Here is a 27,645-nt window from a genome sequence, read left to right on the forward strand (position 1 = left end):
CCATACCTAGAACAAGTCTTAGGTATTATGTGTTATCTGTTTTAATTATTACCAGTTGAGCTACATAGCTCTCTTTATGTACATTCATTTTCTTTTTCTTGGAGGTAATGATTGTCTTGGTTTTCTGTTTGCTTAGTTTTAATGTGTCAGGTACAAGTTTTTTATATATGAATTACAGAAAAATATCCATTCAAAATATTCATACACATCAGATATAAATATACAAAACTGAAAGTGTATGTATTCATAAATTTATTAGTATATTCCTATATTGTGTCGCATCCTCCACCAAAATGCAAGTTCTGAGAACAGATGCTTGTCTATTTTGTTCTCTGTTGTATCTCAAGTGCCTACAATAGTTTCTGGCATAGAGAAGGCACTTAAATCCCTACTGATGGGTGAATCTAGCAGGTATTCTATTAGCTTCATTTTCTTCTCAGGCTGTTCTCTCTTGGAGACTTCTGTCCTCTTGCTCCATTCAGGACCAGCAGCCTTCTAGGATAATAGGGATTCTTTTTGCCTCTTTCTTTCCTCTTTCCTCTTTCTTTCTTTCTTCCTAAAGTAGGCTCTACACCCAACATGGGGCTTGAACTCATGACTTTGAGATCAAGACCTGAAATCAAGAATCGGTTGCTCCACTGACTGAGCCCCCCAAGCACCCTAACTTTTGCCCCTTTCCAATATTGAGTTTCCTTTTCCCCTAAAACTTTCTCTTCCTTGTTTAGTTCTTCATTTTGGAGGGTCACAATTCATAGATTGTAAAATGTTTTAGTAACTCTTCCAGTTGCTATATAACAAACCACTTCAAAATGTAGTAGTACTCTGCCACAACGCCCACTAATTGTATTCTAGATTATGTGAGATAGGAATTTCAGAAAGGCTCAGCTGGGCATTGATGGCCTGGGGTCTCCCACTGAGGTTGTATTCAGATGGAGCTGGAACAACAGGAATTCTACAGCAGCTAAGGGCTGGTTAGGTCTCTCTTTCTCTCTCTTTAAGGTATTTCTTTGTTATTAAGAGACTCTCCTGGGGTGCCTGGGTGTCTCAGTGGGTTAAAGTCTCTGCCTTCGGCTGAGGTCATGATCTCAGGGTTCTGGGATCCAGCCCCCAATCCATCTCTCTGCTCAGCAGGGAGCCTGTTTCCCCCTCTCTCTCTGCCTGCCTTTCTGCCAACTTGTGATCTCTGTCAGTCAAATAAATAAATAAATAAAATCTTTTAAAAAAAAAAAAAGGAGAGAGACTCACCTTTTGGTCTCGTGTGTGTCTAGTTTGAGCTTCTTCATAGCATGGCAGCCTCAGGGCAGTTAGACTGCTTACATAGAGGCTGGCTTGCATAGAATTCATACACACGCATTATTCTTGCCTTGTATTTAATGATATGTTGGCTGGTATAGAATTTGAGAATGGATCATTTCCCTTCAGGATTTTGTTTCCTAACTTTCAGAAGCATTGTTGAGAAGTCCAATGTCATTTTAATCCCAGATCCTTTCTATGTCAGCTGATAAATATTCTCTTTATCTATAGTGTTCTGGAACGTCATGTATATCAGGGAATAGATTTGATTAACAGAAGTTTTTGCGCTCGCTTCGGCAGCACATATACTAAAACTAACAGAAGTTTTGCTTGGTTGAATTTTACATTCTGCTCAATTTTATATCCTGAAAACTGGGTTCCTTCCCATTACTTCAGTAATCTAGCTTGAATCAACCTGTCTGAGACCATTGCGACTGCTTTAACAAAATACCACAGACTGGGGAGCTCACACTAACAGAAATTTTTTTCTCATACTTCTGGAGGTTGGAAGGTCCAAGATCAAGGTGCCAGTATGACTGTGTTCTGGTGAAGAGGCTTCTTTTTTCTTCCTGATTCATGGCCAGGACCTCCTTGCTCTGTCCTCACATGTTGGAAATAGTTAGGGAGTTCTGTGGGGCCTCTTTTATAAGAATACTAATCCTACTCATGAAGGCTCCACCCTCGTGACCTAACCACCTCCCAAACTTCCCTGGCATCCTCTTAATATCATCACTTTGTCATTAGGATTTCAACATGAATTTTAAGGGGACACAGACATTCAGACCAAGAGACCTTTCCTGACTAACAACCATGAATGTTGGTAGTTTTCTGACTTTCCATTCTTCAGCGCCTGTATGTCAAGTTTTGTTTTTCTTTTTAAGATTTATTTATTCGAGAGGGAGAAGAACAGAGAGAGGAAAGGGGAGAGGGAGAGGCTAGAGGGAGAGGGAGAGAGAGAATCTCGAGCAGACTGTGTACACACCGTGGAGACAGACACAAGACTGGATCTCAGGACCCTGAGATCACAACTTGAGCAGAAATCAAGAGTCTGGCACTCAATGGGCTGCACTACCCAGGTGCCCCAAACTATACATGTTTTATAATTTACTTCTAAAATTTAAATTCCCCAGATGTTTAGCCTATATATTTCATTTCTCTCAAACTCATTTATTTTTATAAATTAAAAAATATATAAATATTATATTTATAAAATATGAGCAAACATGGTATATATATATATTTTTTTACATTCCTATAGCACCAACTGCAGGGCCCCCATTCAGTAAAGAATCGAATAAAGGCAGTCTATGAGTGAATACTCCACATCTTCCAAGAAATGAGCTGCCCCAGGGACACCTCAGCAGCTCACTCCTTAAGCATCTGCCTTCAGCTCAGGTCATGATCACAGGTTCCTGGGGTTGGCGCCTGCTTCCTCCCTCTCTTTCTGCCTACCTTTTGTGTCAAATAAATAAATAAAATCTTAGAAAGAAAGAAAGAGAGAGAGGAAGAAAGAAGCTGCCCCATTGTTAACTTACTGCTATAGACAGAAACTTAGCACTTCTCTCTTCCTCTCTAGTTCAGATCAACCTGTTCCTTTTAGAGGCTAGCTCCTTCCACAGTACTCAGAAATAAGTCACATGATCCTCCTGTGGCATGGCAGTTTACCATAAATGGAGTGAAATTTCAATTAATGCATTGTTTAGTCAAGCTGTTGCTTTCCCTCTAACACTTTAAGATGTTGTACTGTTTTGCAACTTGATGTTTGTATATATTTTATAAATCTTGAAGGTATTGCTACCTTGTAAAAATGTTTGTAATGATACAATAATTGTGTTGTGTTATGTAATCAATCTGGTTGAATCTCTGTTCTTTGGGGGTATTGTATTGTCTCAAAGGTCACAATTTTGAGGATCTATCTTCACCACACAAAGGCAGAAAATGGGAAAAAAGACAACCTCTTAAAAATTTGGAAACAAGGTAAGGTTGCTCTGCAGTTCTTTTATTTAATCACACATCAAATAGATGAAGTTCTCTATCCCTGGAAGCAAATCAAGAGATAATCTTAACACCTAAATTTAAATGAATCAAACACAAGCCCAATGGGATGAACTTCTCTGTCTTTGGCAGTAAGTGGAAAGATCATTTTAATACTCTAAACATCAGTGAAAGTGACCTGAGTGTAGCCTCAGGCAAGCAGTGTATCAATGACTGTGATTGATTTGGCTAAAATCTAACTGAATATATTGTATTCTGTACTAAGAAAGACAATGAATAGAAGAACAATGATCAGCATAAAGTATAACAAAACAACAAAAAGTTAAAGTACTAGAAGTTATTTGTTTTGCAGTAGTCATATGAAATAAACAAAAATTCTGTTAGTCATGAATATAGGCATGGTGATTCAGTCGGCCTCACTATAATTCAATTTGTTGAGATTTAATAAGTGCACTTTTCAAAGATAGTACTCTGAATGAAAATGAAATTGAATCACAATCAAATACTTATCTTTCCAGTAGTCAGAAAGTTTTAAAGTGATCCCATCTACCCAGTCTTACATTTTCCACTTTATACACAACAGCTCTAGGATTGATAACATACCAGGTCCCACTTCTTGCCCATATGAACCCTTGCCCAAAGACCCTGGTCATTATTTGCAACAAAAACATACCTCATAATCTCCAAACTAAAAATCCATTGTTGCCTGTCCAACACGAAAACTCTTATATGAGACTAATCAGATAATAATTTAACACAAAATGTACATTTTTAAAAACCAAAATATAAGCTTTCTTAAAAAGACCTGCTCTTAAACATGTGCAAGTCACTTCATTTCTTTAAGCTTCTATAAAGAGGGTTTACCTGGCACTAACCTATTATGAAAATTCTCTTACAGTCTGATTTTATAACGTACAATTATAGCCACATTTCCTACCAAAATAAAACTTTTTGCCAGCAAAATAAACACAATGGAACCCTCTGAACAGTGTTTTTCTAGCTGCAGGTTGCAATCCACTAGTAAATCATGAAAGCAATGTAGTGGGTGTACCGCTTGCGGGCATTAGAACCGAAACAAAACAAAAGCTGAAATAGAATAAAAGAGTACAGTAAATCTCAGACTGTATTTTAGCGGTAAAGGAAGTATTGTTTTGTGAAATACTTATTTCATTTTATCAATTGTGTACTGGGTTAAGATGGAAAATTTTTTGAGATACACTGCTCTTATAGCTGCCGGTTTTTAGGAAGTGGTCTGAGGAAAACCCTTTCAAGAAGCCTGAGCGATCCTCCCTCTCCTTAATTACGTACATATCTCTTTGGGGCCAGATTTTCTTCATCCAAATGCTTCAACCAAAACATTTCTCAGCAGACTGAACGTAGAAGCAGCTATGAGAATTGAGCTGTTTTCTTTGAAGTCAGACATTAAAGATATTTTAAAAACTGTAAAACGACTCCACTCTGCTAATTTTTTGGTTTCGGAAAAAATATTTAAAAATGCTATTTATGTTAGTTATTTAAACACTTTGAATTTAAACTTAATATTTGAATATATTTACTTTAATTGCTTTTAATGACTAATACGGTAAATAGCAATTGGTAGAACCTACACGAAACGCGCTTTGGCGCTCTCAACATTTTGAGGTCAACATTGTCAATATGAAACAAAGGACTTCAGGCCCGAATCCTGGCAGGTTTAACTCGGTCTGAGGGCCCTTCGGCAGAGCGCCTCGAGCACCAGCCATTCCGCGGACACCCAGACGGGGGACGCTCTACCCTCGGCGAGAGTCCTTGCAAACAGAAACAGATATAGACTAAAAGGCGGGACTTGTCCCCTGTGTGGACGTATAATAACAGTGAACAAGGGTAGGTTCCAATTGCAGGGGAAACCAGGTCACAGGACGAAAGCAGCCTTTTAGCGAATCTTTGCGACACTGTCGCGTTTCGTTGGTTCCGTGCCGTAAAAACAGTCGCGGAGCCGCCCCCAGCCGAGGCAGCGGCAGACGAGCGGGCAATGGCGGATATGGAGGACCTCTTTGGGAGCGACGCCGACAGCGATGCTGAGCGTAAAGGTGGGATCGGTTGGGCTTCAGGGGAGGGGTGCGTGTAGGGGCTTCTGCGGCGGGAGGCCGACGGCGGTCCAGTTCCGGGTCTGCGAACCCTCGGGCACTGCGGGCCAGTGGTGCCGCTTCCTCCACTCCTTCCTCAGCGCCCCCTGCACTCCCGGCGGTACCAGCCTCCCAGGGCTGGCGGGAATGGAGGGACAAACAGCGTGAGCCTCGGGGTTCTTGGTGTGCGTGGAGCATGCGGTGCCTGGGAGCGTGTGGGGCGGAGGGGGGCGCGGGGCAAGGGTGGCGGCGCGGACGAACCTGCGCAGCCCGCCTCGGAATCTTGGGGTCCTGCTCCGTCCTGTCTTGCACAGACTAGCGCAAGTAAGGGCTCTTCGTGAATGAATGGGCATTGGGTGCTCGGGAACACCGGGGCGAGGTGGATGGGTTTACTGAGGGGTTCGGGAAAGCCACCTGATTGAAGCCAGGGTGTGGCGTGGTGCGGAGTTTGAAATGTCTGGGATGAGGAAGACTGGCGGGATACGGCGATCGGGCTGTACAGAGGCGTTACGCACCGGAGACAGCGTGTCTTCTGAGAGCCTCTGCAGAAACTGGAATTCCCTGAGTCTGTGGTATTAGGTTGGAGAGCGTATGGGGGATCAGCGTTTGATTTAGAGAGATAAAGGATTTGTTGATGAAATGATTATTGGTGCATGGAAATATTTCTGGCATAAAGACCGTAGATAGTTTGAGTTTGAAATATGAATGGGAGTTATTTGAAGTAAGAATGGCCCCAAGATCCAAGTTCAGAATTCTTGCAACCTTCCAGGCTCAGAGTAACGTATCTACTTTTCCCCTCAGCAAAATGCGTTATTGTGGTTGCTCTTTTTTCTCTAACTCTTCCTTATTTATTTATTTTTAAGTTTTTAAGAGTGTTGTGAAGGGAGTACTAGTGGAAATGTAAAATGAGGGCTCTATGGAGACGCGCGTCTGGGAGGTTCTAATCAGGATGAGTCCGGAAGTATGGAATCCTGTGTACTAACTCTTGTTCTATTATCTTTGCTAATGTTTTCATCCCCTCCCCCCCCCTTATTTTTACTTGTCTGTATCCCATTTGCCTTTCAAGGCACAGTTTTATGTGAGCTCTCCCGTGACTCACTGTTATAAAGTTCATTCATTCAATAAATATGCATTGAGCCCCCTATCATGTTCCAGCACTTTGCTAGGTTTTGGGGATAGAATGATGAAAAGATTGTCTCCCGTTGCCCCACCGGCTTACCTGGATGTTTAATACTATTTGATAAGTACTTGGATGGGTAGAAGCAATAGTTTAGTAAGTGTACCCTGCACTTTCTCCTATTGCAAACTCAGTGTATGGGGAAGTGACGTATGGAGATGGTTGCTTCTCTGGGCTTTATATTTTACTTTCTTGTGAGTCTGTTGCTGCTTTTTTCCATGTTATCATTAGATAATAGGATGCTATAGGATTTACTTCTAAATCTGTCCTTGAAGGTTGCTCTTTGATCTTGAAGGTAGTATGGATGTGACAGGGTAATTCCTGTTAGGCCTAACCTATTTCATTATGTCCTTGCACTAAGACAGCTGTGGAAAATATCTACACCTGACAAACTTTTTGCATAGCAATGGGTAGAATCTCTACCTAGGCCCATCGTGTTTCTTTTATGTATAATTGTGCCCGGTGTCTTTAATTTCTTTCAACAATGTTTTGTAGCTTTAATTGTATAAATCTTGCACCTCCTGAGTTAAATTTCTTCCTAAGTATTTTATCCTTTTGGATACTATTGCAGGGGAAGTTGTTACCTTAATTTCATTTTTGGATTTTTCATTGTTAGTGTATAGAAATACAACTGATTTTCTTGTATCTTGCAACCTTCCTGATTATTAGCTGTAAGTGGTGTGTGTGTGTGTACGCACGTGTGCGCGCATTCTTTAGGATTTTCTACATAGGAGATCATGGCTTCTATAAACGGTGAGTGTTTTAACTTTTTTTTTTCTAATTTGGATGGTTTTCTTTTTCTTGCCTAATTGCCCCAGCTACGACTTTTTGTACAGTGTTGAATAGAAGTTGTGAGAATGGACATCCTAGTTTTGTTTCTGATCTTAGGGAGAAAGCATCCATGTTATCACAATTACCTATGTTAGCTGTGGGTTTTTGTAGATGCCCGTTATCAGGCTGAGGAGATTACCTTCGGTTCCTAGTCTGTTGAGTAGTTTTATCATGAAAGGTGTTGGATTTTGTCAAGGGCCTTTTCTGCATCAATTAAGATGCTCACTTTCCTTTACTCTGTTAGTATGGTCATATTAATGTTGGACTGCCATTGTATTCCTAGGATAACTCCCACTTGGTCATGGTGTATATCCTTTTAATATGCTGCTGGGTTCAGTTTCTTAGTATTTTGTTTAGTATTTTTGCATTTGTATTCGTAAGAGGTATTGGTCTGTAGTTTTCTTTTTCTGTGACATCTTTAGAATGAGTTAGGAAGTGTTCCCTTTGCTTCAAGTTTTTGGGAGACTTTGAGGATAGGCATTAATTCTTTAAACATTTGGTAGGATTCACCAGTGACCACCTGGTCCTGGGCATTTCTTTGTTGGATTTTTTTCTCTTCCTTTCGTCTTTCTTTTTTCTTTCTTTCTTTTTTTTTTTTTAAAGATTTTATTTATTTATTTGACAGATGGAGATCACAGAGAAGCAGGCAGAGGGAGAGGAGGAAGCAGGCTCCCTGCTGAGCAGAGAGCCCCATGCGGGCTCGATCCCAGGACTCTGGGGTCATGACCTGAGCCGAAGGCAGAGACTTTAACCCACTGAGCCACCCAGGCACCCCTTTCTTTCTTTTTTTAAAGTGGCCTCCATACCCAACATGGGGCCTGAACTCAGGACCTTGAAATCAAGAGTCACATGCTCTACCAATTGAGCCAACCAGCTGCCCCATGTTTGTTGGAAATTTTTTGATTACTGATTCAAACCCTTACTTGTTATAGGTCATTTCAGATTTTGTATTTTGTCTTGAATCAGTTTTGGTAGTCTTTTTTCTAGGAATTAATCCATTTCATCTAAATAATCTAATATGCTGGCATAAAATTGTTTGTAGTATTTTCTTTTAATCCTTATTTCTGTAGGGTTGGTACTAATGTCAGTAATGTTAGCTGACTAATGTCAGCTATAAGTAATTTGAGTCATCTTTTTTTCTTGGTCTGTCTGGCTAAAGGTTTGTCAGTTTTGTTATTATTTCAAAGTACAAACTTTTTGTTTCATTGATCCTTTTATTTTTTTTCTTCTCCATTTCATTTATTTCTACTCTAATCTTTATTTTTTTTTTTTTCCTCCTTCTTGCTTTGGGTTTAGTTTTATCTAGTTCCTTAAAGTGAAAGGTTGGGTTATCAGTCTGAAAATCAATCTTTCTTTCTTTCTTTCTTTCAGCTCTACACCCATCATGGGGCTTAAACTCAAAACCCCGAGATCAAGAGTTGCATGCTCTATTGACTAAGCTGGCCAGGCTCCCCTTTTCTTTTTTAATGTGGGTGTTTACAACTACAGATTTTCCTTTTAGCACTGTTTTTTCTATATCCCTTACCTTTTGGTATCCTGTATTTTCATTATCTGAAAATATTTTTAATTTCATTTTTATTTCTTCTTTGAGCCCTTAGTTGTTTGAGTGCACTGTATAATTTCTGTATATTTGTTCATTTTCCAGATTTACCTTTGGTACTGAATTCCATTTCATCCTATTGTGGTCAGAAAAGATACAGCCTTCTTCAATTTATTAAGATTTGTTTTGGGTCCTAACTTCGGGTCTATCCTAGAGAATGTTCAATGTGCATTGTGGGGAAGAATGTATACTCTGGTGGTGGTGGAGTATTCTGTTGATGTCTGTATGTCTGTTTGGTTCCTCCATTTCCTCATTGATCTTCTTTCTAGTTCTGGCTCTTACTGTAAGTGGGGTATTGAAGTTTCCAACTAAAGATTCTATTTGTGTATTTGACAGAGACACAGCAAGAGAGGGAACACAAACAGGGAGAGGGAGAGGGAGAAGCAGGCTTCCCGCCTAGCAGGGAGCCCAGTGTGGGGCTCAATCCCAGGACTCTGGGATCAAGACCTGAGCTAAAAGCAGATGCTTAATGACTGAACCACCCAGGCGCCCCAAATAAAAAACCTTAAAAAAAAGATTTATTTTGTTTCATATTAGTATGATCTCTGTAGCTCTCTTTTGGTTGTTTTTTACATGAAATATCTTTTTCCATCTTTTCACTTTCAGCCTATTTGGGTATGTGGTTCTTAAGTGAGACCCTTGTAGAAAGCATATATATGGATCACTTTTAAAATTCTCCAATTTCTGCCTTTTCATTGGAGAAGCTAATCCATTTTCATTTAAAATGATTACTGATAAAGACTAATGCTATTTTGTTTTCTTTTTTTTTTTTTCTTAAGATTTTATTTACTTATTTGAGAGAGAGAACACTAGCAGGGAGAGGGAGAAACAGAATCTGCTGAGCAGGGAGCCCCGCACAGGGCTGAATCCCAGTACCCCGGGATCATGACCCGAGCCAAAGGCAGACACTTGACTGACTGAGCCACCCAGGTGCCCCCATTTTACTATTTTCTATATGTCATATCTTTTTTGTTCCTCAGTTCCTGCATTATTGTTGTCTTTTAAGACTGATTCTCGTTTAGGGTACTGTTGATTTCCTTCCTGTTTCGTTCTTTCTTTCTTTTGTATAGTTTTTACTTTTCTTAGCAGTTACTTTGGTGATAACAGTTAACATTTTAATTTATAATAATCTATTTTGGATTAATGCCAACTTTATTTTAGTAGTATACAGAAACATTTTTTCTCTACATTGTTTACTCTCTCTTGTCCTTATGTTGTTATTGTCACAAATTACCTCTTTATACATTGTCTTCTCAGGGATGTGGTTTTATAATTATTGTTTTATGTTACTATGTTTTAAACCGAATCGAAAAAGGAGTTACCAGAAATACATTGATGTTGACTTATGATTACCTATTTAGTTACCTTTACTATTGTTCTTTATTTCCGAATGTGGATTCAAATTACTGTCTGTTGTCCTTTCATTTCAGCTAGTAAGGCTTCCTTTAGGAAGCAGGCCTGCTAGCAACCAACTGTTTTTGTTTATCTGGGAATGTGTTAATTTTGCCAGTTTGTTTTTATTGAGGTGAAACTCCTATAACATAACTTTTTTTAAGAAAAGATTTTATTTATTTATTTGACAGACAGAGATTATAAGTAGGCAGAGGGGCAGTCAGAGAGAGGAGGAAGCAGGCTCCCATCAGCTCCCTCCCCGATGTGGGGCTCCATCCCAGGACGCTGGGATCATGACCTGAGCCGAAGGCAGAGGCTTTAATCCACTGAGCCACCCAGGCACCCCAAAAGTAGCTGTTTAAAAGTGAGCAATTCCATGATATTTAGTACATTTACAGATTCTATCTTTTGACTGTTTGAATAGTGCTGCTGTGAACCTTTGTGTACAAGTATTTGAGTGCCTGTTTGCAGTTTTCCTGAATATATACACAGGGTTGGAATTGCTGAGACTTATGGTAATTCTTTTACTTTTTTAGGAGCAAGTAAGTAAACCATTTTCCATAGCAGCTGGACCATTTTACGTTACTACCAGCAATGTTCGAGGGTTTCTTTTTTTTTTACATCTTCGCCAACAGTTAGCTTCTTTTTTCCTTCTTTCTTTCTTTCTTTCTTTCTTTTTTTCTTTCTTCCTCTCTCTCTCTCTCTCTCTCTCTCTTTCTTTCTTTCTTTCTTTTCTTGTAGGCTCTATGCCCAGCATGGAGCCCAACACAGGGCTTGAACATCACTCTGAGATAAAGACCTGAGCTGAGATCAAGAGTTGGACTCCTGGGGCACCTGGGTGGCTCAGTGGGTTAAGCCGCTGCCTTCGGCTCGGGTCATGATCTCAGGGTCCTGGGATCGAGTCCCGCATCGGGCTCTCTGCTCAGCGGGGAGCCTGCTTCCCTCTCTCTCTCTCTCTCTCTCTGCCTGCCTCTCCGTCTACTTGTGATTGGTCTCTGTCAAATAAAAAAAAAAAAAAAAAAAAAGAGTTGGACTCCTAACCCACTGGGTCACCCAGGCACATGCATACTTTTTCTTTTTTTTTTTTACTTTTTCTTTTTTTAATGTAGCGGTCCCTGTTGGTGTTAAGTGGTATCTCATTGTGGTTTCGATTTGCATTTCCTAATGGCTAAGGTTTTGGAGGAACTTTTCATGTGCTCATTGGCTATTTGTATATATAGCTTTGGAGAAATGTCATTTCAAGTCCTTTGACTATTTTTTTTAAACATTAATTTTATTTATTTATTTGGGTGAGGGAGAGAGAGAGAGAGTGAGCACAAGAGGGGGAGGGTCAGAGGGAGAAGCAGACTTCCTGCTGAGCAGGGAAACTGATGTGGGACTCACTCCTGGGACTCCAGGATCATGATTGGAGCTGAAAGCAGTCACTTAACCAACTGAGCTACCCGGGCACCCTCTTTTGTCCGTTTTTTAAATTGGGTTGCCTTTTGTTGAGTTGTAAACATTTTTTAAATATTCTGGATACTACACACTTAGCAGATATGTGGTTTTCAAATATTTCCCCCATTTTAAAATTGTTTTTTCACTTTCTTGATGTCTTTTGTTGCATAGAAGGTTTTCACTTTGAAAAAGTCCAATTTATCTATTTCTTATGTCAGTCATAACACTTTCATTCTGATGTATAGTTTTGCTGGGAATAGAATTCTTGGTTTACAGGCTTTCTTTTGGCACTTTGAATAGGTCATGATTTTGATGAGAAGTCATTGTTATTCAGGATTCCTTGTGTGGGACAAGTTGCTTTTCTTGATGCTTTCAGCATTCTTTTTAAATTTTTAAAAATTTTTTTGGTCTTTGTCTTTAACATTTTGATAATGAGGTATATATGTGTGGATCTCTTTAACTTTATCCTCTTTGGCATTAACTGAGGTTTTTTGAATGTCTTTCATCACATTTGGGATGTGCTTGGCCATTATTTCTTCAAATAATCTTTCTGCCCTTTCTCTTCTTCTGGGACTCCCTTTATGTATATGTTGGTACATTTGATGGTATCCCACAGATCTTTTAGGTTTTGTTCATTTTTCTTAATTTTTTCTCATCTGTTCCTCATTTGATCTTAATTGACCTATTTTTTTTTTTAAAGATTTTATTTATTTATTTGACAGAGAGAGATCACAAGTAGGCAGAGAGGCAGGCAGACAGAGAGAGGAGGAAGCAGGCTCCCCGCTGAGCGGAGAGCCCAATGCGGGACTCGATCCCAGAACCCTGAGATCATGACCCGAGCTGAAGGCAGTGGCTTAACCCACTGAGCCACCCAGGCGCCCCCCCCCCTTTTTTTAAAGATTTTATTTATTTATTTGACAGAGAGAGATCACAAGTAGGCAGAGAGGCAGGCAGACAGAGAGAGGAGGAAGCAGGCTCCCCGCTGAGCGGAGAGCCCGTTAATTGACCTATTTTAAAGTTTGCTGATTCTTCTCTCTAATTATATCTGCTGTTTAGCTCTGTTAGTGAAATTTTCACTTCATTTATTGTATTTTCAACTCCGGGATTTCTGTTTGGATCTTTTAAAATAATATCTTTTTTTTTTTTTTTTTAGATATCTGTCTTTTTATTGATATTCTCTATTTGGTAAAACATCATTTTCATTTTCTGGGCTTCTTCAGGGACAGTTTGTAGCCTTTTTTCATACATATGGGCTGTACTTCCTTGTTTCTTTACATTTCCTTTTACTTTTTTCTTAGTAACTGGCTATTTTGAGTATTATAATGTGGCAACTCAGGAAGCCACATTCTCTCCCCTCCTCAGGATTTGTTGTTGATGTTTATTGTAGTGATTCTTTGGAACTAATTCAGTAAGGTCCACGATCTCTACTGTGTGTGGCCTCTGAAATCTGTCCCATTAACTTGTGATTGGACAGAAATTTCCTTAAATGCCTAGAACCAAAACAAAAATCAACCGACAAACAAATCCAAGACAAAACAAAACCTCCCGTTCTTTGCAGAGACTCAACCAGGCAGTTTAAAACCTGTTTATGCCTTCATTTATTGCTTGTGCAGAGCCTGAAGGTCAGCCACACATGAGATCTTACTGCCCTCTCAGTTCTTTCCTGAGCATATGCACAGTCCTGGGCAAGTGTGTGGACTTCCCAGATATCTAATAATATGTGGGAGCTTTTAAAAGCCCTTACTTCCCATATTATGTTTTTCTCCAGCCTTTCCTCCCAAGCTTTTTAAGCTTATTACTTATCCCAACTGCTGTCCATTGTCCTAGGCATAGGCAACTAATACATTCACCTGTAAATGTTTTAGACAAATGTTCCCAGGTAATTGCCTCATCTGAGAAAGTTCTAAGTGATCTAAAGTCAGCCCTTTGAGCCAGTCCTTCAGTGATCCACCAGGCAGATCAAAACTAACAACCATGATTCTTTGTGAATGAGGTGCCTCTGTTTCCTCTGTAGTAGTTCTTGTACTAGAAATTTGGGCTGTCTTTAAGGCATTATTGAGCTGGGGAGCTGGGGATTGGGGTGGAGGAACGGGGTAAGTTAAAACACCATGAAGTTTTATTGAGATTCAGCTGTTTTTTTTTTTTTTAGATTTTATTTATTTATTTGACAGAGAGAGATTACAAGTAGGCAGAGAGGCAGGCAGAGAGAGAGAGAGAGGAGGAAGCAGGCTCCCTGCAGAGCAGAGAGCCCGATGCGGGACCCGATCCCAGGACCCTGAGATCATGACCTGAGCCGAAGGCAGCGGCTTAACCCACTGAGCCACCCAGGCGCCCCAGCTGTTTTTTCTTGTTAAGCATTCCTCCGGTTGCTGCAACTTTCGGTTAGATTTCTGAGTGGGGATGAAATTGATTCTGACAGTTTTTAACATGTATTTTCATTGCTTTCATGTTGAGGTTGACTTTTGGTGTTTTTTCCTCTGCCTTTTTTCACTGACAGCACCATGTGTTTATATGCTTTCATAGATTCTGATTCTGGATCAGACTCCGATTCTGATCAAGAGAATGCTGCTTCTGGCAGTAATGCCTCTGCAAGTGAAAGCGATCAAGATGAAGGGGGTGAATCAGGAAAACCAAGTAATAAGGAACTGTTTGGAGATGACAGTGAGGATGAGGGAGCTTCACATCACAGTGGGAGTGATAATCACTCTGAAAGATCAGACAATAGGTCGGAAGCTTCTGAGCGTTCTGACCACGAAGACAATGAGCCCTCAGATGTAGATCAGCACAGTGGATCAGAAGCCCATAATGATGATGAAGATGAAGGTCAGAGGTCAGATGGAGGGAGCCATCACTCAGAAGCAGAAGGTTCTGAAAAAGCACACTCAGATGATGAAAAATGGGACAGAGAAGATAAAAGCGACCAGTCAGATGATGAAAAGATGCAAAATTCTGATGATGAGGAGAGGGGACAAGGATCTGATGACGATAAACTGCAGAATTCTGATGATGATGAGAAAATGCAGAATACAGATGATGAGGATAGGCCTCAGCTTTCAGATGATGAGAGACAACTGTCTGAGGAGGAGAAGGCTAATTCTGAGGACGAACAGCCAGCAGTTTCTGATAATGAGGATGAGAAACAGAATTCTGATGATGAAGAACGGCCACAGATGTCTGATGAGGAGAAACTGCAAAATTCTGATGATGAAAGGCCACAGGCCTCAGATGAAGAACAAAGGCATTCAGATGATGACGAGGAACAGGATCGTAAATCAGGTAATGCATTTAGGGGAACCGAATGGTTTAGTAGAAGCACCCAGATGCAGTAGTGACCCATTTATTCTTTCTACATTCCCACCTTTAGTGCCCTATTTTTCTCTTCTGTCCCTCCATTTCAGTCTTTCCTAAGTATACATTTTGCTTTAAAAATTTTTTGTAATGCATTTGTTATTTTTATCCCCCTTCATTTGTTATCTGATAATAGATCAGGAAGAAAAAAATTTAAGGAGGACAGCCTTGGAGAAAGATGTATGGTGCTTAAGTAACTAGATAATGAGTAGAGTTGGTTCCATTCTGGTGGGTAGCTGAGAAGCTTGCCTCAGGTGAGAGTATCTTTCGCTGGGGGGAAAAAAACAATGCCATTGAAACATCTCCATAGGGTAGTTGTACTAAGGTGTAAATACCATGTTTCAGCTCAGTTTTTTGAGATCCAAAATTTGATCATCCAGAGGTAATTAGGCTCCAAAGAGTTCACTCAGACTAATCAAATGCATAACAAAGTAATTTATAAAGATCAAATTGCAAAATTATTTGTTTCAGGAGCATCAGTTATTTCTCTTGTTGTATCCTTGCCCTTGGGGAAAATTGACATTGGATACCAAATGATAATATCAGGAGGTTGCCTAGGCAGTATAACATTTGGAGAATGAAAACATGGCTGGCTGACCTCAGTGCTATGGTTGCTTAATACATGCATCCTCCTAGAAAGATGTGTTTGGGTCAGAATATTCATTCCTTAGAGACTACAGGAAACACGTAGCCAAACTTTAGCCTCTTGACCCCCTTTTATAATGTCCATTTACACTGTTTTCTCACGTTAACACGTTCTTCATATAAAATATTAAAGGGATTTAGAGATCTTATTTGTTTGTATTGTAAAAGTCATCTTGATCAGGATAGACTTCTTTCTCAAGGGATTCTTGGATTGCTTCATTTCCATAGGTATTTGATTATAATTATATATTGATCCTATCTTAGCTTATATATGGGGGAGGAGGTCTTTAACCCTTTAATACCTCACAGGATAATATTCAGGACCACATTTTGGCATTATTTAGGAGAGGAGGCCAGAAATTTTGAGAGATGGATATAGATCTATCTAGACTACTGGGCTGCAGTAAGCATTCAATAACTAGTTCTGGGTAGAGTTAATTTTTCTGGTAGCAGAATTGTTAAGGGTCATGCATTACTTCCCCAATACTAGCAGAGTAACATTGGACTAGGATTATGGTAGAGAATCTTATAGCTGGTCAGTCTGCTTAACTCTTACCTGGATTGACAGTGATTTTCCTGAAGTTTACAATTAGATAAACAGTTGTACCATCCAGAGATAATGTCATACAGTTGACCCTTGAACAACATGGGTCTGAACAATGTGCGTCCACTTATATGTGAATTTTTTCATTAAATACAGTACATTATTGTAAATGTACTTTTATGATTTTCTTAATATTTTCTTTTTTCTAGCTTACTTTATTGTAAGAATACAGTGTGTAATACATACACAAAATATCTATTGTTTACATTATCAAGGAGACTTCCAGTCAGTAGTAGGGTATAAATAGTTGTTTTTGGGGAGTCAAACGTGTACTTTTGACTTTGTGTGTTTGGGGGTTTTGTGCTCCTGCCCCCCATGTTGTTCAAGGGTAAACTATATTTGTCTCCTTCATTGCAATGTTTTTACCTCTTTTGTAATGAGTCCTATAAATTTGGTCATAAGTTTCAATACTACTCTTCTCATTCTGTCAGATTTTTCTGCTTATAGAAAACAGTTTTCCTTTAATGAGTTATATTTTTAATTAACTGCATTCTGTATGTGTATGTGCAGTTCTAGTAATGTTAATGCATATCTAGTTTTGTGTAACCACTACCACAGATCAGTTCTAAATAAAGAATCCCCCTAAAAAAAACCCCTCATCCTGTTCCTTTTGTAGTCAAATTCTTTTTCTATCCCTGTCCCCTGACAACTACTGATCTGTTTTATCACTGCAGTTTTGTTTTCTTGAGAATGTCATCAGAAAAATGAAATCATATAGTATGTAGCCTTTTTCTTTCATTTAGACTTGTTTCACTTAGCATTATGCATTTGAGATTCATCCAAATTGTTACATGTATCAGTAGTTCCTTCTTATTTGTTACTGAGTAATTTTCCATTGCATGGCAATACAATAGTTTGTTTATCCCCAGTGTGCTTCTAAAACACAGAATTCAAAGTTAAGAAATGACTGTGATTATGAAGAACCTCTAATTCTATTCTTACAGAATCTGCAAGAGGCAGTGATAGTGAAGATGAAGTTTTACGAATGAAACGCAAGAATGCAATTGCCTCTGATTCAGAAGCAGATAGTGACACTGAGGTACCAAAAGGTATTCCAGATACTACTTTTATGTACATATGTATAAATGTCTGTTTTTCTTTCTGCATTTAACTGTAGTGCACTGCCAACTCTGGGCATTTACCTCAGACTGCATGACCCACAGAGAAGAGTGTGGATATAGATAGTGTACACGGGGAAGTTATATGGATATTAGAAACTGTTTATGTTTAATCAGTTGAAGAAGAGCCACCTTTTTCTTTTTTTTAATGTAAGCTCCTTGCACAACATGGGGCTTGAACTCATGACCCTGAGATAAAGAGTTTCCTGCTCTATGAACAGAGCCAGCCAGGAGCCCCTCTTTTTTTTTTTCCCTGCTTCGTTTACAGGTAGTTGAATGTATTACAGGTAGTTGAATGTGGGAGGCTGTGGCTCTGGTTGAGGTGGTAACCTCCATTCTTTAGTTTGAATACTGATAGTTTCAGGACAACTTATTCCTAAATGCTTACTAGGATAATAATACATGAAGAACTTGATTCTTTAAGCTGTAGGTTAGATGAAGAATTCATCAAAATGCATGGTTAGGTAAGGTAGGTTTGTTTTAAGGGTAAACAAAACCCTTTTCTTTTTTTTTTAAGATTTTATTTCTCAGAGAGTCAATTTTCTGATGTATAAAAGGGAAATGATAGAGGGTTGTCATGAGAATTAGATACATTCTTTCTTTCATTTTACTCAGTTATTTATTGAGACTCTACTGTGTATTGGCAATCTTCTGGGCACTGGGAATGTAGCAATGATCAAAACAAATAAAGACCTTTTCCCTTGAAGAACTCCCATTCTGGTGGGGTCAGGGTAGGGTAGGGAGACTGAGAACACAAGAAGTAAATTAAATATATAGTATGTCAGATGGTGATAAGAACTGAGAAAAAAATGAATCAAGAAGGGACATGAGGGGCACCTGAGTGGCTCAGCTGGTTAAGCATCCAACTCTTGATTTTGGCTCAGGTCATGATGTTGGGGTCCTGAGATTAAGCCCTTGCTGGCACTCCACGCTCAGTGGGAAGTCTCTTGAGATTCTTCCTGTTTCCCCCTGTCCTGCCATGCACATGCATGCCTGCTCTCAAATAAGTCTTAAAAAAAAAGGGGGGGGGGCGCCTGGGTGGCTCAGGGGGTTAAGCCTCTGCCTTCAGCTCAGGTCATGATCTCAGAGTCCTGGGATGGAGCCCTGCATCAGGCTTTCTGCTCAGCAGGGAGCCTGCTTCCTGTCCCCCCCACTCCCGCTGCCTGCCTCTCTGACTACTTGTGATCTCTGCCAAATAAATAAATAAAATCTTTAAAAAAATAAAGAAAGAAAAAAAAAAGGGACACCTGGGTGGCTCAGTCAGTTAAGCATCTGCCTTTGGCTCAGGTCATGCTTCCAGGGTCCTAGGATTGAGCCCCACATCTGGCTCCCTGCTCAGCGAGGAGACTGCTTCTCCCTCTATCTGCCTCTCTTCCTGCTTGTGCATGTGCGTGTTCGCGCTCTCTCTCTCTCTCACACAAATAAGTAAATAAAAATATAAAAAACAAAAACAAAAACAACCAGGGGGTACATCTATATCTATTCATATAGATGAACTTTGAGTACCCTGGCCTTCCTTGCCACTTTATTTATTTATTTATTTATTAAAAATTGTTTTGGCTTTATTGTTTTTAGAGCAGTTTGAGGTTCACTGTGAAATTGGGGGAAGATACAGAGATTTCCATATACCTCCCACCTCTATACGTGTGTAGTCTCCCTCATTAACAGCATTCTCCACCAGAGTAGTACCTTTGTTAAAGTTAGCGAACCAAGGGGTACCTGGGTGGCGCAGTTGGTTAAGCGTCTACCTTTGGCTCAGGTCATGATCCCTGAGTCCCGGGATCCAGCCCCGCATCTGGCTTCCCGCTTGGTGGAGAGCCTGCTTTTGCCTTTGCCCTTTACCCCACTTGTGGCTTGTTTTCTCTGTCAAATAAATAAATAAAATCTTAAAAAAAGAATAATTAATGAACCTGCATTGATACATCATTATCATCCAAAGCCCATCGTTTATATTACTGTTCCCTCTGGTTCACTCTGGTGTTGTACATTCTGTGTGTTTGAATATATGTGTAATCACATGTATCCATCTTTATGGTATCACATCTGGTATCATATGAAGTAGTTTCACTACCCTATAAACCCTTTGTGTTCTCCCTGTTCATCTCTCCCTTCCCCTAACTTCTGACAACTACTGATTTTTTTTGCTGTTTCTACAGTTTGCCTTTTCCAGAATGTCATATAGTTGGAATCATACAGAATGTAGCCTTTTCAGATAGGCTTCTTTTACTCAGTAATATATATTTCCTCCATGTATTTTCCTGGCTTGACCACTTACTTCTTCAGAGCACTGAATAATATTCCATTGTCTGGATGTACCAGTATATCCATTCATCTCCTGTAGGACATCTTGGTTGCTTCCAAGTTTTGGCAAATATGGATAAAACTGCTGTAAACATCTGTGTGTAGGTTTTAGTGTAGACTAAGTTTGCAGCTCTTTTGGGTAAATACTAAAGATCATGATTGTTGGAGCATATGGGAAGGGTTTGCTTAGTTTAGTTTAGTTTTTGTTTTTTTTTTTAAAGATTTTATTTATTCATTTGACCTGGAGAGAGAGATCACAAGTAGGCAGAAAGGCAGGCAGAGGGGTGGTGGTGGTGGTGGTAGCAGGCTCCCTGCTGAGCAGAGAGCCCAATGCCGGCCTCGATCCCAGGACCCTGGGATCATGACCTGAGCTGAAGGCAGAGGCTTAACCCACTGAGCCACCCAGGTACCCCGGGTTTGTTTAGTTTGTAAGAAACTGCCACGCTGTCTTCTCAAGCGACCATAACATCTGGCATTCCTTTGAGCAGTGACTGAGAGTTCCTGTTGCTCTACATTTTTGCTAGCATTTGGTGTTGTCCGTATTCTGGATTTGGGCCATTCTAATAGGTTGTCTCTTGCCTTTTAGTGTTCTGTTTGCCCCCTTGTCTTAATAGCTCACTCTCCTGTTTTATCCTAGACTGTGTCATTGCCAATAATTTTAGCTTTAATATAATCCCAGTTGCAAGCAGTCTACTTTCTGACCACCCTCCTGTCTTTCTTTTTACCCTCTCTTCTACCTATCTTGGTTTATTGGTTTATTACAGATTATTGTTGCTTTGTCAAACCTAGGTGAAGTTCTGCCTCACATTGGTAGACCGGGGTCTGCAGTTTTAAAACTTAGGGAGTATATAGAGAATAGGCGTGTATTGAGTGCCCCAAATGTGAATATCTAGACTGTAGGAAGACATTTGGGCTCCTGGGGAATAAAGGAAAATAAAGAATAAGGTTGCACTAAATGAAGGGGAAAAGACATCTATGCAGTTTAACCTTCCACTGAATTGACCCCCTTTCCTTTCCATAGGCACTCTGGTCCTATCTTTGAGAGCCAGGTTCAGAGTTGTGCTGAAGTGCTTTCCTGGTGCCTGGTCCAGAAACCTTGGGAATGTGTGGAAGTTACAGCTTTGAAGAACCTTGGTTATAAATACTAATACTGTAACTTTTTGCTCAATATTAAAGATAGCAGTGGAGCCATGGATCTGTTTGGAGGTGCAGATGATATATCATCAGGGAGTGATGGAGAAGATAAACCACCTACTCCAGGGCAGCCTGTTGTAAGTAAAATTACCAGTGTGAACTGGGCCCTTACTGAAGCCTAAGTAAATGTTTCAGAGATTTCAGGTTGCTATTATGCCAAGGAGAGGAAGTTGCTAACTGATTTGCAGTATGAAAATACAAGGAACAGATGACTTTCTTAGGTAAGGAACTGTTGTTTATGAGGAGGAATAGGAAAATTGCCCTGGTACTTCTTTACCGTGGAGTACTGTTCAGCAGTGGAAAGGATTGAAGTATTTGTATACACAAGAGCTTGGATGAAATTCCAGGGTATGCAGAGTGACAAAAAGCCAACCTGAAAAGGTTACATGCAATGTGATTCCACTGACACATTATTCTTGAAATGGCAGAATTACAGCAATGGAGAAGAGATAAATGGTTACCATAAGAAGGAATGAGTGCAAGAACAAAGTGGAGGTAGCTCTAGAAAAAGGTGATATGAATCTTAGTGGTGGTGAGAATGTTTTGTATCTGATTGTATCAGGGTCAGTCTCCTGGTTGTGATACTGTACTATATAGTCTGCAAAATGTTACCACTGGGAGAAACTGGATATAAAAAGAAAGAAAAAAAAAAAAGAAATAATGGCCCAGTATGAGGTTGGTGCCACACTTGAAGAGACAAGACTGCAAGGATTTGTGATTTGAGAATCATTGATTTGTTTTTCTTGTTCTTGCCAAGAAGTGTGCTGTGTTGAAAATCTTCTCTGATTTTAATTGATAGAGTGACTTTGGTTGGTGAATATCTGGAACACAGATTTATCACAGAAGAGATCTTATATTGATGCTTTCCAAAGCAATCTTGTTTCCCTTGTGGTTTTTAGTGGGGGCTTGTGTGGGAGGGTAGAGATTAAGGGCTGCTTTAGTTCCAAAGCCTCAATATGCTTCCTGTCTACCTAAGTTATTAAAGTGTGGAGGTTGAGCTAGATTAGACCATTTCTAAGGTTCTTTTGAGCTCTAAAATTGATTCTTTTACTAGGATGAAAATGGATTGCCCCAGGATCAACAGGAGGAGGAGCCAATTCCTGAGACCAGAATAGAAGTAGAAATACCCAAAGTAAACACTGATTTAGGAAACGACTTATATTTTGTTAAGCTGCCCAACTTTCTCAGTGTAGAGCCCAGGTAAGAGGGTCAGTTAAAAGTATTTCTAGATGTTGGATAGAAATATGTGGATTATTGCTATTTTTCTGATTTTACACAAGGTGGCTAATCACGAAATGGAAAACTCATCATGTGTCCCTGAAAAAAATCAACTGTATCCAGTGATGGAAAATGTATGGACTGTTGGTAAAGGAGACCTTTAATGCTTGTAATTGTTTTTGGCAGTTTGATACTTCCTTATATTAGCAGACATCACAAACCTTTGGTTGTTTTTGACCAGTGCAGCCCCGCAAAAGCTGAAATCCAGAGTGGCAGACTTTGCTAGAGAAACTGCAGTTGCTCACTGTAGCTGCCATCGTGGATCTAGAAAACCTAATGGTTTGGGACATTTAGTGTTGATGGCTGTTATTCACTAAGTCACATGCAAGCTGTTGGGAGATTTAAATTTCTTTTTTCCTCCAAGCAAAATGATGTGGAAAGCTAGAGCATGGGTGGCCTGTTCTTTGGAAGACTTACATAAGAGTGAAGAATATTTCAAATATTTACCCTTGCCTTTTAAGCAGTATGTGTTAACACCAATTTTCAAGAAGGTGTAGTGATTTGAATACTACCTTAAAGTTGAACATGAAAATATTTGATGATTAATTAATTAAAATAATTAAGAATGATTTTTATTAACATATAATGTTTTATTTGCCCCAAGGGTACATGTCTGTGAATCATCAGGCTTACACATTTCACAGCACTCACCATAGCACATACCCTCCCCAGTGTCCATAACCCAACCACACTCTCCCTCTACCCCCCAGCAACCCTCAGTTTGTTTTGTGAGATTAAGAGTCTCTGATGGCTTGTCTCCCTCCCGATTCCATCTTGTAAGATTATGACTTTTAATTACATTATGATTTTTAGTATAATGGTGTCTATTAAGAGAGCTGTTACATAGCTGTAATATTCCTTAAAAATATGATTAGTAAGTTTATTTTAAAAACATTTTGTAGACCTTTTGACCCTCAATATTATGAAGATGAATTTGAAGATGAGGAAATGCTGGATGAAGAAGGTCGAACCAGGTTAAAATTAAAGGTACTCTTCCAAGCTGTACTCATTTAGTTTTTTCTTTTATAAAGTAAAACCTGGGGATAGTCACTTGAGACTTGAACTTTTAAAAAGAATTTTTTATGTTTTTTGTTTTATAAACAAATAAATTGTGTTTTCAGAATGTTTTTAGGAAGAAAATATATAGCTTTTTCTCTGTATAGGTCTCTGTAAAATATATAGCACTTTTCCATCATCTTTTTCACTGTTCTACTATTCTGATGCTTTAAAAAAATTATTAGCTTCTTCCTTCAGAATAAGTAGCATTGTGGTTTGGTGTTTATAATGACTACCTCCATATGTACTCTGGGTTATGTTCTAGCAACTTCCTGCAAGAGGAAATCCTTCAGGTTCTTTGATCTATAGATTAAAAAAATCATATACAAAAGGAGAATCTATTACTAGTGCCTTCCAGTTCCTCTTGTTGGCTATTAGAGATTTTTTATTATACTACGTTCCTATTAATGTTTCTCTTTGATACCTTATACTGGCTGTCTGTCCACAAAGGGCCTCTAATCTTCCTTTAATCAAGGAGGATGAAGGTTAAGCAGATACTTTAGAACTGAGTTGTACCAGACAATGAGAAGCAGTTGAACTCATGGTATGATATTTGCAGCTATGCTTTTTTTTGAATTCTTAAATCCAAAAAATTTCCTGTAATTATTTCAGTTTTCAGTGGACATTGTGTACGGTGTTTGAATGTTAAGAAGTGGCAGTCTGGCATTCTTAGAATTCAGGGGCCAAATTTTTAGAATAATTCCATCTTTTCAAGTGTGATAGATCTACAGGTATCTAAAGAACCTTATATAAGATGGTTTCTATACAAAATGTGTGGGCTTCAAAGTTTTCAATGAAATTTCACTACTCATTCCTCTTAATGGAAATATAAATCAAATGAGAAAATGGAAATAGACCCCAATAAATTGTTCCAGGACACAGAATTAATAGGCATAGTTATTAGACTATTAGTTATTTTTTTTGCTGTCCTTTACCTTGCCTCTTCTCTTCCCACATTTGCTCATCTGTTAATATTTTTCCTTCAAGCATGTGTATCTATTGATAGAGGGTTAGCACTGTGAATTTTTCATGCCTGTTTTAATGCCTCTGATAGTATTCTACTGCTTTTCATTATTTCTCATCATTTATATAAATTAATGTAGTTCTGTATTTATTTACTCTTTATTGATTGTTTGCATTTTTGCCTTACCTGCTGCTAGGGTGCAACAACATCAATATATCTATTTTCAGGCCATATAATATCAGACTAGTATAGGCATCAAAGATGAGGAATGAGTTTCTCATTTCTCATTTCTGTCACCAAAGCCTTGGTGCTTAGGGGCACCTGGGTGGCTCAGTCAGCTAAACATCTACTCTTTTTCTTTCTTTTAAAAAACGATTTCATTTATTTATTTGACAGAGAAATCCCAAGTAGGCAGAAAGGCAGGCAGAAAGAGAGGGGGAAGCAGGCTCCCCGCCGAGCAGAAAGCCTGGTGTGGTCTGGGGCTCAGTCCCAGGATCCTGAGATCATGACCTGAGCTGAAGGCAGAGGCTTAACCCACTGAGCCAACTAGGCGCCCCTAAACATCCTACTCTTGATTTCAGCTCAGGTCATGATTTCAGATTCCTGAGATTGAGCTCTGCATTGGGTTTCCTATTCAGCAGGGAGTCTGCTTGTCTCCTCCTTCTGCCGCTCCCCCTGCTCATGTGCTTGCTATCCCCCTTAAATAAATAAATAAATCTTAAAAAATGAAACCTTGGTGCTTAGAGTACAAAAGGTCGATATGTAACAGAAGGTTTGGTATGTGATGGAAAATAACCTTGGACCCTTTGTTTTTTGAGCAATGTTCCCAAGACTAGGATGATCATTACTTTTTTAAAAAAAGATTTTATTTATTTATTTTTGAGAGAACACAAGTGGGGAGTGGTTGGGGGTGGGAGGGGAAAAATGAATCTGAGGCGGAGTCGGCACCTCGTGCAGAGCCTGGTGTGGGGCTCAATCTCACAACCAGGAGATCATATCCTGAGCAGAAACCAGGAGTCAGATGCTGAACTAACTGCCACATGGGTGCCTCTACGGTAGCTGTTCTTAGTCAGTTGGTGGTGTAATTAATTCTTTGAAGAATAAGGAACCAGGGTGCCTGGCTGGCTCAGTTGGAATTGTGTGTGAGGCTTGATCTCAGGGTCGTGGGTTTGAGCCCCACACTGGGTGTAAAGAGTACAAACAAACAAACAAATAAATAAACTTAATTTAAATAAATAAACAATAAGGAACCAGGTATTGTTTATGTATTTCTATGAGGTCTTCCATCTTTAAACCTACTTCACTGTGTCTTTCATCCCGATAGGGTTAAGACCTAGCAGTGTATCCTGTCATAGCATCATTATAGTTTGAATCACTTTATATAATAGCATTTTTCAAACTGGCTTCTCAGTTACTAATGGCCTATATGTGCATATTTTTTGGTGTGAAAGGGAGGGTAGAAATAGTATAGATTGTTTTTATCCTTTTATTAGGGAAAATTTTAACACATTACGAATATAATGAGAACCATATAATGAACTCTCATGTACCCATCACACTCTTCAGTGGTTATCAGGTTGGACAATCTTGTGTCCTCTATATTCCCTACCATACCTTACCCAGACTTTTGAAATAATCTCAGATAATGGTATCACAGTTAATTAATGAATATTGATTTCTTTTATCAGCTGACTTCATTGTTACTTTTTTTTCTTTTTCTTTTTTCTTAATTTATTTTCTTTGGTAATCTCTACACCCAGTGTGAGGCTGGAATTCACAACCTTGAGATCAGGAGTCAAATGCTCTTCCAACTGAGCCAGTCAGGTGCCCCCATAGTTGTTTATTTAGTGAGAAATAAAGAGGAAAGGAAAAAACTGGAAGGGAACCAGTAAGACCCTGTTGCAGTATTGGTTTCTGGACTAGACTTCAGTGATTCATCCCTTACATATAGCACCCAGTGCTTATTACAGGTGCCATTTCTCTAATACCTATCACCCATCTAACCCATCTCTTACCGACCTCCTTCATCAACCCTCAGTTCCCTAGAGTTAAGAGTCACTTATGGCTTGTTTCCCTCTTTCTTTTTTTTCTTGACTCCCTTCCTATATGTCATCTGTTTTCTTTCTTAAATTCAACGTATGAGTAAGATAATATGGTATTTGTGTTTATCTGACTGACTTCACTTAGCATTACAGCTCCATCCATGTCATTGCAAATGACAAGATTGCATTCTTTTTGATTACTGAATAATACTCCAGTGTGTGTATGTGTGTGTGTATTAAACTGTATCTTCTTTTTAAAATATTTTTATTAACATGTAGTATTTGCCCCAGCGGTACAGGTCTGCGAATCACCAGGGTTACACACTTCATAGCACTCACCATAGCACATACCCTCCCCAATGTCCATAACCCAACCAGCCTCTCCATGCCCCTCTCCCGTCCAGCAACACTCAGTCTGTTTTGTGAGATTAAGAGTTTCTTTTGGTTTGTTTCCCTCCTGATCCCATCTTGTTTCATTTTTTCCTTTCCTACCTCCCAACGCCCCCACTCTGCCTCTCAAATTCCTCATATCGGAGAGATCATATGTTTATTGTCTTTCTCTGACTGACTTATTTCGCTCAGCATAATACTCTCTAGTTCCATCCACGTCGTTGCAAATGGCAAGGTATCATTTTTTGATGGCTGCATAGTATTCCATTGTATATGAACGGATAAAGAAGATGTGTGTGTGTGTGTGTGTATAAAGAATATATATGGGGCGCCTGGGTGGCTCAGTGGGTTAAGCCGCTGCCTTCGGCTCAGGTCATGATCTCAGGGTCCTGGGATCGAGTCCCGCATCGGGCTCTCTGCTCAGCAGGGAGCCTGCTTCCTCCTCTCTCTCTGCCTGCCTCTCTGCCTACTTGTGATCTCTCTCTGTCAAATAAATAAATAAAATCTTTAAAAAAAAAAAAAGAATATATATATATATAAAAGAAGATGTGTGTGTGTATATATATACATTTTTATATATCTATATATATAGATGTATATAGATATAGATGTGTATTTATCTATATACATCTATATATCCGTAGATGTATATACGTCTATCTATATACGGATAAAGAAGATTTATATCTATATATCTTCTTTTTTTTTTTTTTAAGATTTTATTTATTTATTTGACAGAGAGAGATCACAAGTAGGCAGAGAGGCAGGCAGAGAGAGAGAGGAGGAAGCAGGCTCCCTGCTGAGCAGAGAGCCCGATGCGGGACTCGATCCCAGGACCCTGAGATCATGACCTGAGCTGAAGGCAGCGGCTTAAC

The 27,645-nt window shown here is 39.4% G+C and overlaps 1 protein-coding gene across 1 annotated transcript in view; it reads left to right on the forward strand.

Moving 5' to 3' along the window:
* Positions 1-5,252: 5,252 nt before the first annotated feature.
* The window catches only part of LEO1 (LEO1 homolog, Paf1/RNA polymerase II complex component), a 44,685-nt gene continuing 22,292 nt past the window's right edge, over positions 5,253-27,645 (forward strand). The window contains exons 1-6 of the mRNA XM_044230315.1: positions 5,253-5,357; positions 14,354-15,106; positions 17,372-17,476; positions 21,023-21,117; positions 22,095-22,240; positions 23,221-23,305. Of these exons, the coding sequence (XP_044086250.1) occupies positions 5,300-5,357; positions 14,354-15,106; positions 17,372-17,476; positions 21,023-21,117; positions 22,095-22,240; positions 23,221-23,305 (1,242 nt within the window). The 5' untranslated portion in view covers positions 5,253-5,299. The remainder of the gene's footprint in view (positions 5,358-14,353; positions 15,107-17,371; positions 17,477-21,022; positions 21,118-22,094; positions 22,241-23,220; positions 23,306-27,645) is intronic.

Source organism: Neovison vison, chromosome 13 (assembly GCF_020171115.1).
Source record: "Neovison vison isolate M4711 chromosome 13, ASM_NN_V1, whole genome shotgun sequence".
In the NCBI taxonomy this organism is placed as follows: Eukaryota; Metazoa; Chordata; class Mammalia; order Carnivora; family Mustelidae; genus Neogale; species Neogale vison.